The sequence below is a fragment of the Bombina bombina genome, chromosome 3, assembly GCF_027579735.1.
Source record: "Bombina bombina isolate aBomBom1 chromosome 3, aBomBom1.pri, whole genome shotgun sequence".
In the NCBI taxonomy this organism is placed as follows: domain Eukaryota; kingdom Metazoa; phylum Chordata; class Amphibia; order Anura; family Bombinatoridae; genus Bombina; species Bombina bombina.
In genome coordinates, this window is record NC_069501.1 from 535,944,541 (window position 1) to 535,958,468 (window position 13,928).

Below are 13,928 nucleotides of genomic sequence, written 5' to 3' on the forward strand. Positions count from 1 at the left end.
GAGCCGGCAGGAGGAGGCCAGTCTGCTGTCTCAGGCACACAGGGGGCTCAGCCTAGACCCCCGCAGGGATTATGGGGGAGTCCCCCGTCTGCTGTCTGGATTGGGAGATGGGGGGCACAGCCTGGCAGAGAATGCCCTGTCCATCCATGCACTCTCCCACCACAGTTTAGAGGACATGCAGGTAAGAAACTTCTTCTGAAACCTTCATATTTGTTTTACACAAGTGAGTGACTCCCTCAAATTCCTGATACCCAAAATAACTTAATTTTATATTTTGAAGTAGTTGAGCAAATCTGCTACATAAAAAACGTAATCACAGGAGAGACCTATCTCACTGAGAGATTCTTAAGCTACTATATATATATCACTACTTGCACTAATTGATGAGAAGCCAGCAGACTCCCAGCAGCAAAAATTCATGATATAAATCTAGGGAGAAATTTCCCACGCACACAGCACAGAACACGTTTCTCATTCACCAAGTTTAAAAAGAAAAAAACTGAGATCTCAGTTCATTTTCTTTCCCTAGGCGTTAAGAGAAGATATAAAAAAAACTGTGATATTAGATTTAGAGATAGTGATCTTTCTAAAAAAAATCTACTGGGGTACAGTGAGTTGTAGCTGAAGGGGGATTTGTATATTTCCTCCAACATTTGATGGAACTGATCGCTAAGTGTGATGTATCTATATATGTACTTACCATATACATGCTATTATTATTACTACTTGTTTAGCTAAATTGATTGTTATTCTGTATCTGATCATAATACAATATCATTTGAGATATCTATCTATATATATATATATATATATATATATATATATATATATATATATATATATATATATATATATATATATATGTCATATCTATCAGATATACATCATGTCCTGATCACTACAACAAAAATCAAATTTATTTTAAAACATAGATTACTGTTATTTACCTTATTATGGTTTGTTATGGATTATTCAGACCCAAGGGAGTTACATAGTTTCAGTATTTGTCTAATAAAATCTCCATTTCACTTTATGTCACTAATTCACTAAAAAGATGTAACCGATTGTCTTGCTTTTTATTTTTCTATTGAACATATATATATATATATATATATATATATATATATATATATATATATATATATATTGAACATATATTCAAATGTATATATATGTATATAAAAATGAATGTCAGTGGAATAAAAAAAAGTTATTAATCATAATAATCACATAAATTATAAGACAGAATAATAAATACGATTGACCAATTCATAGATTTACACACCGTTGAAAATTCGACTTAATTAAATCACTGCAAATTGATTAACCATTATAAGACTTGACACATTGAATAAACAATATGTGCATTATACAAGAATACTTTACTTCTCAATCAACCCTGTACATTCTGACATATAAAACTATCTTTAACTAGAAGCAAAACGTCCTTTAATATAAAGGTTCTTCAGAAACGGTTATAAAATAATTTGATTTACATACTTCACTGGCACAAAACACAACTTCTTGACAGGACACACGACAGAACAAATTACCTTATATTCCCTTTTTTGCATTCCCATATTTTCCAATTTAGTTTCAATTCTATTTAGGGGATAAAAAAAATACACTATACATATATATATATATATATATATATATATATATATATATATATATATATATATATATATATATATATATATATATAATTTGCTTAAACATGTCCTGTTACAATAATAAATACCTGTATACAGACATACACAAATAAATAAAAAAAATGGCAAACAATTATTGCTTCTATAAATGCTAAAATAAAAATATTGTTACAATTTGCGAACATATCTTTTACACTACAGTTTTTCTTTCGTGGTATAAAAATACATATTTATGTGAATGAAATGGGACGATATTTATGTAAAGTAAAATAATTCATCTTCCTTCAAAAACAATACCATTCACAACAAAATGCATTATATTTTATGAAATGCACAAATTTAAAATTAAATTGAAAAATGATCCTATTCGGAAATGTATTTGTAATTATAATTATATAACACCTTTGAAAACATATTAACAAATATCACTTTAATATAAGTATCAAAATATATTATATAATTGCGATATTAAATCAGAGTATTCAATAATAATTTTAGACAAAATATTCAACTTCTAAAATGACTACTTATAATTAAATTATATATATATATATGTATTGTTTTTTTTGTTGTTGTTTTTTTTGCTTAGTGTGCCAGGATAGGGTTAATTACTATCTGATTCACATACTAGAAAATCCTTTTAGCTCATCTAAAAATATCTTAAGTCTTTAAAATATAGCAGAGTCCTTATAAAGAATGATAGTTAATGTAATTTAGGTACAAATAAAAATTAATTTGGAATCAATAAAAATACGGTTGTACTTCTCAATAAATTGGTATTTTGAATTGTATCTTCAGTATATTTGTTAAATTAATATTTTCTGATTAATGTGAATACATTGTATGAATAAAGTGTAAAAGTAAAATATGTAACTGAGCAACAATGTAATTCCCTTTCTCCTCATATAGATACAAAAATTATTTATAAGTATCTGTATAATATAAATTAGAAATCTGTCTTTTATCTAATCTATCAATTTTTCTATCTATCTAATCTATCTAGCAATCCTCTCTGTCTGTCTTTCTGTCTGTCTGTCTGTCTATCTATGTCTGTCACTTTCTTGCTTTCTGTCTATTCATCTATTATTTATTAATGTTTTGTTGGATCCACACACACTAGTATAAAATAAACCCCTGAGTTTCTATAAGATATATATTATACAACATAATAATGAAGAGTTAATTTAAAAATGCTGTTATATGCAGCCTGCCAGGCAATGCTTTCTCTGCTAGTGAGTGTATATAAAAGAGTGTATAGTTTGTGTATTACCGACAAGTCTCTAGGTATAATAACTGCAGTTAGTAAGATTTAGCTGGCACTAAAGAAAAAACTCCCTATTTGACCCACCCACTTTGCTGATGCCAAGGAGGAAATGTTTTAATGTCCCCTGAATGCAAAAATTGTAGCTTTAATAGGAAAAAGTGCAGTGAAAATGTCACAAACTGAAAACAGAAACAACATGTAAATAATATAAATACTATTCTAGCCTGTGTTTGAAAGATTGGTTTGTGTGTATATATATATATATATATATATATATATATATATATATATATATATATATACATGATAAAAAATGTTTTAAAAACTATATAAAAAAACATGTGAATTGCAAAAATTAAATCGGAATCTTTTCTTCTTAATAAACATAGTTTTAAAAAGGAAACAAAATATTAATAGAAATTAATTAAGTCTTTAAAATTGATACTATTATAATACTCATTGCCAAATATATAATAATGGATTATTAAGACATAAAATAGTCAGACACAACTCATAAAACTCTTTCAGTAGAAGAAATGCTGACAGTCTGACACCTGAGATAAAACCACTGGCAACATAAACCCTTTGATTACACACAGGAGATCTGTGTACTTTTGCTCTAATCGTTAGATTCTGTGTGATGCATTCTAATGTACATATGTGTGAGATTTTTATTGTTTACATCTTAAGAATTGTTTTACTTATACAACTCAAGATAGTTGCAAAAAAACTAACACTCTAATCCCACTTATCTTATTTTATAAATTGTTACCATTCTCATTCTTTTTAATATGAGATTTAAAAAATAAATAAATCAAAGGAATTCAAATAACTTTCTGGTGCTTTATATAGTAAATCATGATTTCATTTTGCAAATCTTGTTTTGTTTTTGTTTGATTTAGTGGATTTTTTTCTCTGAACTTTTAATTAGACTAGTGAACAGTTAATATGGATATAAACAGAGGTTACCAGTGACACTATCCTCAGTATCCCTGTTTTTGATTTTTAGACTTTAGATGATGCTTCGGGAGTCAGTATACTGGACCAGTCTGTGATAAAGAAAGGTAAGAGATGAAATGTTTTTTTTTTTCACCTGACAGTCACAATCTCCCAGCATGCATTTCTCACATCTATAGGAAATTTTCCTTCAGAGAAGTTAGGCTGTGAGATCCACAAAAAGGCACAATTATATATGGTAAACTTACAGGGCAATTTATTTAATTCTCATTAAAGGGACATTAAGCCCAATTTTTTTTTCACGATTCAGATAGAACATACGATTTTAAACAACTTTCCAATTTACTTCTATTATGAAATGTGCTTCATTCTCTTGGTGTCCTTCACTAAATGTACAACAGTGGATTACTGGGAGCTAGCTAACCATCTAGTCAGCCAATGATAAGAGACAAATGTGTGTAGCCACCAATCACCAGCTTTTTCCAACTAGATATCAAAGGATATCAAGAGAATAAAGTAAATTTGAAAATAGAATTTAATTTAAAATGGTCTTAAAAAAGAGATGCTCTATCTAAATCATGCAAGTTTAATTTTGACCGTTTCCCCCTTTAATATAATATGGTCTCAGTCTCTGACTGACTTTATAGAAACTGATTGAAAAATGTTGAAAGAAATAAGTTCAGGTCAGTACAAATAACTTATAAAAAAATATAATTGACCTTGACCAATTTGAAAATGACCTGGCAAACATATATATCTGCTGAGTTGCAATAATTGTATTCTGATTGGCTGCAAAGCCAGTTCTATAATTGAATCAGGTGGAACTACCAGACCCTAGCAACAAATTTTAATAAGAAATTTAGTCTTAAATGGGGTCCTTCAACTGGATATCTAATTTGAAATTTCAATCTGCTGAACATTAAACTTTGAGACTGATGAATAGTGTTGGGTTTCGATTTTAGTGGACAGTGATATGGTGTGTGTGTGTGGGGGGGGGGGGGGGGGCATTTTATTAATTATTGGACCCAGACAACACAATGTCTTGATTTACCCTGATTTGTTGTAAAGGATTTGCTCAGTTGACTTAAAAATAAATCCCAAGCTGACTTGGTTTTAAAGTCAACCTGACTTGAAACTAACTTTAAATGATTTGATGATGATTTTACCAGATTCAATTAATTTATATTTTCTAGAAAAGCCTACTAATTCAAGTAATGCATGTCAGTCATATTCAAAGAACCACTTTGACTTGGGAAATTCAGCTGACTTCATGCCCAATGTTAGTGATTTCAAGTTAAAAATTGTCTAAATTTGCAATTTGATAATTTATGACTTAAAATCAGTAACTTGAGACATAGTTGGCTTTCGCAAGTGGGCCTAAAGTCAGGGCTTTGAGTATAGCCAACTTGCTTCACTTTCATGAAACTAAATTATTTTCTAGCAAAATAAACTTGAACCAATTTATGTAGCGTTATTTTGTTGTAATAGATGACTTTGTATCCAACTTGCAATTAGAGAAATTAACTGTGATTTTTTTTACTAACACAGTAATTTCAACTGACTTCAAAAAAGTTGTTATACAGTTGGTCTAACCTTAGTAAACAGACCATTATGTGCCCTAAAATGTTGTTTACCTCTACTGGGTGGTTACTCCAAATTTCAGCCACTTCATCCAGTTAGGGTTAGATTGTAAATGAATTTGTGCACTGCTCTAAACAATCAGTAAATAGTATGAAGCTGGTTCAGACAATCTGCAGAATCTTGCAACATAAGATACAGCATTTGACTTCCAGTAAAAGTATATTATAGCAATAACACTAAAAACAAATGATTATTGTATAATGCACTGTGTTTTATTTCAATGAGCAAATATGTGAATGAATGACTGAATTAAAGGGACATGAAGCCCAACATTTTCCTTTCATGATTTAGGTAGATTATACAATTTTAAACAACTTTCTAATTTACTCCTATTATCTAATTTGTTTCATTCTTTTGATATCCTTTGTTGAAGGAGCAGCAATGCACTGACAATCATTTTATATATATATATATATATATATATATATATATATATATATATATATATATATATATATATATATATATGCAGCCACCAATCAGCAGCTAGAACCTAGGTTCTCTGTTGCTCCTGGGCTTGTCAGTATTTTATTTCTTGAGAAGAAAGACTATATTAATTATTTGACAATTGACTTAGTTGTTTAGAACTTTCAAATTGATTACATATTATACATATAGCCTGTAGAGTCCAGCAAATAACTGTTCATATTTCATAAGGAGAGAGACTGGTCTTGCGTTTGCCCACAAAAATCCAGTCAAAGAGATGATTGCAGTAAGTTGTAAAACCCTTTTATTGGACAAACATTTTAAATGCATTTTAAAACACACTCTACCTACAGTTTCCTCTTTTTTCTCCAATGTGAAGCCAATACAGACCTGATGAAGACTGGGAGTTTTTGAAACCCAATTTTAGTCCAATAAATAAGGTGTAACTACTTACTGCAAAACGATGCCATATTGACATTCTGTACTAGAGGGCAAATGTTTGCGGCTTGATTTGCCTATTAAACATCTTTCCTTTCCGAGCCACAAAGAATGAGGACGTTTCATACTTTAGAGGTCTTAATGGACATTTAAAAAATAAATACATTTTATAAACACAGTATTGAGACTATTCCAGCCTTTTTTAGTCATGGGTTCAGTCATGTTGAAACCTGGCTTCACTTTATTTCATTGTTGACCTTTTTGCACATGTGCAGCAACTCTCCTTCAGTTATCCGCTGTGTAAGGTTCCAAAATGGTGGCACCTATAATTACACAGAGATGCATGAAATCTATTTAGCGTTTAACATTCCTTTAAATCTGTTGATATATTATTCTAGATATAGGGGCCGATTTATCAAGCTCTGTATGGAGCTTGATGCCCCTGTTTTCCCGCGCGAGCTCAGCCTTCAGACTTGCCGGAAACAGAAGTTATGAAGTAGCGGTCTAAAGACCAATGCTCCATAACTTGACCTGCTCTGAGGCGGAGGACAGAAATCAACCCGATCGAATACGCAGGGGGCGGCATTGCACCAGCAGTGCACAGGAATTGCTGGTGCAATGATAAATGCCGACAGCATATGCTGTCGGCATTTATCGATGTGCAGTGGACATTATACGCTACATCGTATCATGTCTGCTCGCACCATAATAAATCTACCCCATAGTGTTTTTATCCATATGTTGTTTTTTGATGAGTAAATGTAGCATACACTGTATGTGAAATGATGTGTCATTTTCATTAAAAACATGCCAGGGTAATACATAGGTATCTGCATATAGTAGCTTTTGGAATTTATTTAGTGAAACAACTGGCAAAGATATCATGATTTGTCTCTAATAAATTAGGCCCTGAAAATAGCTGCTTGCTGCAGACTGCAGCCATTTTCATAATTCATTTCACTAAATGATTGCTGAAAACGAATATATGCACATACCTACATTTACAACTAGTTGATTTTTTTGTATTACATATTTGAATAGTCTGTCTATATATTCGTCCGAACATAATTAAATCATACATAGGTTGTTTTGAAATCTGTATGTACAATACAGTGTGTATACATTTTCTGTCTAAATCTATCCAGATGTAGATAAATAACTCAATTTCTTATATATCAATAGCTAAGATTTCTTACACCTTGTCTCCCCCACCCCCCGTCTCTCTGTGTTTCTGTCATCATTTCTACGTTCCTATTAATTATCTTGATTGGGTTTCTCTCAGGCCTACTTCACTCTGATAAATAGAAGGATGAGGGATTAGAGGCCTAATCATTTCTGCATCTCATGACTCATTAGAAATCTTTTCTTTTAGTCATACATTAAGAGTTGTAGGTTGGGAATAAATTCATAGCAGTGGTACTGTTTCACTCAGCTCCCCCATTCCTTCTCCGTCTCACCATGTGCTTATAGGCACTGGATTTTGGGGAATACTTTTCCAATCTGTACTGTCTGCTTCAATTTCCTGTCCAGCCCTGTAATCAAACCTACGGCATCTAACCGAGTTCTGGATTTTCCTATTAAAACTAATTACTGGAGACCAGCCCTATATTCTCAATTCCTCCCTTCTGTTCCTTTGCATTTACTGCCTCATAAACTACTAACAATGTCACAGAGAGGTGATTAAAGGATGCTAAAAAAGTTACTAGAACGTCCAGTCTAGTAACCCCCCTTCCTACCATAGCAAACATCACTAAGACCTATGCCAATGCCATCCTTTTACACACAAGAAAAAATATTTGTGGGAAGAAAATGAGTTTTATAGATCCAAACATTTATTTTCTGGCAAATATTGCCCATATTAGGCTTATGCACTTACGTAGAGCACAACTAAAATACAGAGATCTAAGTCCAAGTTCTGCTTTGGGCTGTCTTTGTGTCATAGTGATTTCGAAAATATTTTTCTGGCCAAAGTACAATATTGTTCAATTTGGTGCACAGATGTTTATGGGAGAGATTTGTGTTATCTGGAAATATTCACCAACATGAAAGTGGGGGAAAAAAAGAGTCTAATCTGGTTTATTATTATTTGTAATATACTTTTTAGTATATATCAATGGGGGGTTTTCTCAACACAGAATTTGTAACATATATTGTATGTCTGAAAACTACTGTTTTGGGCCTTTATAAAATAAAATAACCCCCCCCAATAATTTACTGTAGTAGTAAATAAATTAATACAACATGTGTTTTCATTTGTAGCAAAGATTATTTAGTCTGTGAAGACCTGGCTATATTTTAGATCCACATTGTTTGCAATAGGTTAAAGGTTAAATAAATAATTTAATATACAGCTCATAAAGGGTACTCTGGTTATTTCATGGATTTAATTTAGTAATTCCTGTGGGTTCTCTTCACATTTTGCTAAATAGGTTCTATAAAATAAAATATGTTAATGAGTTAATATTAAGCCACATGCAGATGTACATTTGATTAGCATATTGTCACAGTGCATTCATAATAGTAGTTGGTATTCGTTCACTGAATAGTTGCCAAATGAATACATAAACTTGTGTAGTTTTATCTGCACACTATTTTGCTTCATATGTACAACTGTAAGTAAAATATCAAACAAATGTAAATATATATATTTATTTGGTGACTTGTTTTTGCATACTTTATCGTATTAAAGGGACATGAAACCGCAACATTTTCTTTCATGATTCAGATGGAGAATACAATTTTAAACAACTTTTCAATTTACTTCTATCTTTTAATTTGCTTCCTTCTCTTGTTATCCTTTGCTGAAAGGTTTATCTAGGCAAGCTAAGAAGCAGCAGAGAACCTAGGATCTAGCTGTTGATTGGTGGCTGAATAAATATACAGATTGCGATTGGCTCACCAATGTGTTCAGTTAGAAACTATTAGTGCTTTGCTGCTCCTTCAACAAATGATACCAAGAGAATGGAACAAATTAGATAATCGAAATAAATTAGAAAGTTGTTTAAAATTGTATTCTCTATCTGAAACATGAGAGAAAAAAAATTGGGTTTAATGTCCCTTTAATTGTATTAATGATGTTTGAGTTCATTAGCATGTCTCCATTCAGAATGCTACACTTGGATTATGTACTTAAAGGGACACTCAAGTCCAAATTAAACTTTCATGATTCAGATACAGCAGCAATTTTAAACAACTTTCCAATTTACTTCCATTAACAAAATGTGCACAGTCTTTTTATATTTACACTTTTTTGAGTCACCAGCTCCTACTGAGCATGTGCAAGAATTCACAGAATATACGTATATATATATATATATATATATATATATATATATATATATATATATATATATATATATATGCATTTGTGATTGGCTGATGGCTGTCACATGATATAAGAGGAGTGGAAATATATATAACTTTGAAATTTGTCAGAAAAAAAAATCTACTACTCATTTGAAGTTCAGACTAAGGGGCCAATTTATCATGCTGCAGATGCAGCTGTTTCTGCTCGAGCCTTCAGGCTCGCCGGAAACATAAGTTAAGAAGCAGCGGTCGTAAGACCTCCTTAACTCATCCGCCACCTCTGAGGTGGCGGACAGAAATCATCCCGATCAGATACGATCGGGATGATTGGCACCCCCTGCTAGCGGCTGATTGGCTGTGAATGTGCAGAGGGCGGCACTGCACAAGCATTTCACTAGAAATACTTGTGCAATGTTAAATGCCGACAGTGTATGCTGTCGGCATTTAGCAATGTCGGGCGGACATGATCCGCTACAGTGGATCATGTCCGTCCAACATTTGTTAAATCGGCACCTTAGTGTTATTGCATTGTCTTGTTATCATGTATCTGTTGATTATGCAAATAGCTACTGATTATCTACTATGTTTACTGGTCCTTTAAAGGGATATAAAGGTTAAAATTGAAATGTGCTTGAGTGCATTTCAAATTTAAACAGAAGCATTTTTGTATTATATTTGCATTAGCAAAAATGTATCATATGCACATATGCAGTGAGGGTCCATGCATCCGTATTCAAAAGCCACACCTTCTCAGAGAGTTAGCAGTCACCAGCTTTCTGAGCTTGAATACTGGTGCACGGGGGTCTCACAGCATATGTGGATATGCTGCTGAAAATCAGTAATAACTTACTGGAAGCATTTTTTTTATAAATTGAAATATATTGCAAAAAATGCTTCTATTTAAAATTGAAATGTACCCATGCATGTTTCATTTTTGACCTTTCCATTCCTTTAATATTAATATGCTGACAATTTTAAAAAGGCGACATTTGGCAATTATTATTTCAGATTTTGTACAAGTAGGTTAGCAATGCAGAAATGCAACAGAAAAAAACAGTAGGTTACTTGGTTGTATAGGAACATTTATATCACTCTATAGATCCTTAGTGCTTAGTCAGACCTCATGTGAAATATTTGTATACAATCCTGGAGGTCATATGATCAGGTCATAAAAAAATTGGAGACTGTTCAAATGAGAGCTTTTAAAATGGGTCATAGCTTGGACAGAACTTATGTTTCATGCTTGAGTTTGTTTGAAACATTTTATTTATGGTGTATATTTTGTGTGATCAGAAGAAAATGAAGCTATGATTAATGATAAATCTTACAACTTTTTCTATGCAAAACTGTTGATGAGTGTTCTTTCCATTTTTGTTTGCTAAATGGTTGATTTATCTGAGCATTTTTAAGACTAAGTAGCAGAGCAAAAGAACTTCCCAAACTTATCAGACACAAGTCTGACTATATCTGTTAGTATAACAGAGTAAAAATCTCTTAAATGTTATTTAAAGGAAACCAGATAGGGCTACAATCTTTGAGCTCCCTTTGTAAATGTTTTGTAGGTTTTAAGCAAGCTTCATAAAGTGTTTAATTGGTTTATGTATCTGGAAACAATTATCAGATTCAGAAAAAAAGGCTTTTTGTATTGGGACAGACATTGTGATTAAGAGATAAGCAGAAAGTTAGTAATGTAACTTATAGCTGTTCACAAACTATCATTTATATTTGAAGCAGCAAGAAATTCTAGTTTAATATAGCATTAATGTTCTCTCTCAAATGCAGAAAAATAAGAATTACTTGGGTTTTATTTGCTCATACAGACACATAAAAGCCAGGGGATTTAGAATTTAAAGGCACGGTATGCACCAATTTTTATATAACTGCATGTAATAGACACTACTATAAAAAAAGAATATGCACAGATACTGGTCTAAAATCCAGTATAAAACCTTTTAAAAACGTACTTAGAAGCTCCTAGTTTAGCACTGTTGGTGAGGTTAGGCTGAGACACTCACTGGATTGGGCTGAGAAAACAGGAAGAGCAGACCCTCTTCTACCCTGCATATGAAAAGACCCATTATACAAACAGGAGCAAGCTGGAGTCTGTAGACTTGAGTCTACATCTTGGTTAGGAGTCTGTAAATCAGCATAATGTTATTTAAAAAAAATAAGCAAAACTATACATTGTTACAAAAACACTACCAGATGGGCTATATAAATGGATCATCTACAAAACTTTTATGCAAAGAAAAATCTAGTGTACAATTTCCCTTTAAAATTTGCACCGTATTTATAGTATATAGCATATACAAGGGCTTTTCATGCTATCCAGACACATTTTCACAACATTCAGATGGCACCCAAAATATTGTATCAATATATGACCAGAATGTCACTGGCACAGATTTTTATTATATAGTTATATATCTGTCCATAGCATCCAGGTATTAGAATGTCTCCCTTATTATGGAAATTAGCACTTGATTTAAAGGGACACTGTACACAATTTTTTTTCTTTCGCAATTCAGATAGAGCATGAAATTTTAAGCAACTTTCTAATTTACTCCTATTATCAAATTTTCTTCATTCTCTTGGAATCTTTATTTTAAATGCAAGAATGTAAGTTTAGATGCCGGCCCATTTTTGGTGAATAACCTAGGTTGTCCTTGCTGATTGGTGGATAAATTAATCCACCAATAAAAAAGTACTGTCCGGAGGTCTGAACCAAAAAAAGCTTAGATGCCAACTTTTTCAAATAAAGATAGCAAGAGAATGAAGAAAAATTGATAATAGGAGTAAATTAGAAAGTTGTTTGAAATTGCATGCTCTATCTGAATCACGAAATAATTTTTTTTGGGTTCAGTGTCCCTTTAAAAGCAATGCTAGGGTTAAAGGGACATTGTATTGTAAAATGTCTGCTTTTATGTGTTCCCATGTGCTTACATGCTGGAAAGTATCAAATTGTTTACAAATAGCTTTGTTACCTTTTATTTTTTCTTTAAAATAACTGATATTGCCTATCAAACCACCACCTACACTGAGAATATGAATACTTTAGTATACTCTATATAAAACTTATGCAAACTAGGCAGTGACAGAGATAGGTAATAACAATTTACTTTTTAGTTGTCCCTAAGTATTGGCCATTGTGTAAAGACATGGAGATAAGATACTAATGCCTTCATGTATAGAGAGGTAAATACGATTGGGAGGTCTGCTATTTCTAAAGGCACAGCCCATTTATATCAGCATATTCTTGATAAGAATAGATTGAGTCTTCAATCTTCAAAACATGTAGATAAATAAACATAAAGGCACATTTCCCCATACATTTTATACTTGGCAGCTATTATAACAAGTAGTTGGGAACACATTAAAGGGACACTGAACCCAAATTTTTTCTTTCGTGATTCAGATAGAGCATGCCATTTTAGGCAACTTTCTAATTTACTCCTATCATTAATTTTTCTTTGTTCTCTTGCTATCTTTATTTTAAAAATAAGGCATCTAAGCTTTCTTTTTGGTTCAGAACATTGGACAGCACTTTTTATTGGTGGATGAATTTATCCTCCAATCATCAAGAACAACCCAGGTTGTTCACCAAAAATGGGCCAGCATCTAAACTTACATTCTTGCATTTCAAATAAAGATACCAAGAGAATGAAGAAAATTTGATAATAAGAGTAAATTAGAAAGTTGCTTAAAATGTCATGCCCTATCTAAATCATAAAAGAAAACATTTGGGTTCAGTGTCCCTTTAAAGGGACAGTTCACCCCCAAAAAATTCTCCCCTTTAAATTGCTCCCAATGATTCATTTTACCTGTTGGAGTGTTTTAAATTGTTTACAAGTAGCTCATTTACCCCTATTTTGGCATTTGAAATAGCTGATTTAGTCTGTGGTATCCCAACCTATACTGAAAGTTTCTATACTGAAGTATATTCTATTGAATAGCCTAAGTAAACACAGCCAGCAGAAGAGATTACACTCTCAGTGTGGGGCATGATAGTGAAGTAATAAAATGATAATTTTCCATTGTTCTCTCTAAGTATTGAGCTTTGGTTTTCCAGACAAATATAAGATAAGGAAGCCTGTGTGTGTACACAAAGTGATAACATAATGAGATCTGATGTTACCTGAAGCTCAACCCATTGTAATAGGCTGTGGTTTAAAAGCACAAAACCAGCCACTTCATACTCTGCAGCTGGCATAACAAGTCATTGAAAATACATTCATATAAAA

The 13,928-nt window shown here is 32.1% G+C and overlaps 1 protein-coding gene across 2 annotated transcripts in view; it reads left to right on the forward strand.

The window, feature by feature from the left end:
- The window catches only part of TFAP2E (transcription factor AP-2 epsilon), a 62,660-nt gene that overhangs the window by 1,287 nt on the left and 47,445 nt on the right, over nucleotides 1-13,928 (forward strand). For both annotated transcript variants that reach the window (XM_053706998.1, XM_053706999.1), the window contains exons 2-3: nucleotides 1-181; nucleotides 3,929-3,983. The exon at nucleotides 1-181 is cut by the window's left edge and continues 266 nt beyond it. In XM_053706998.1, coding sequence (XP_053562973.1) covers nucleotides 1-181; nucleotides 3,929-3,983 — 236 coding nt within the window. The remainder of the gene's footprint in view (nucleotides 182-3,928; nucleotides 3,984-13,928) is intronic.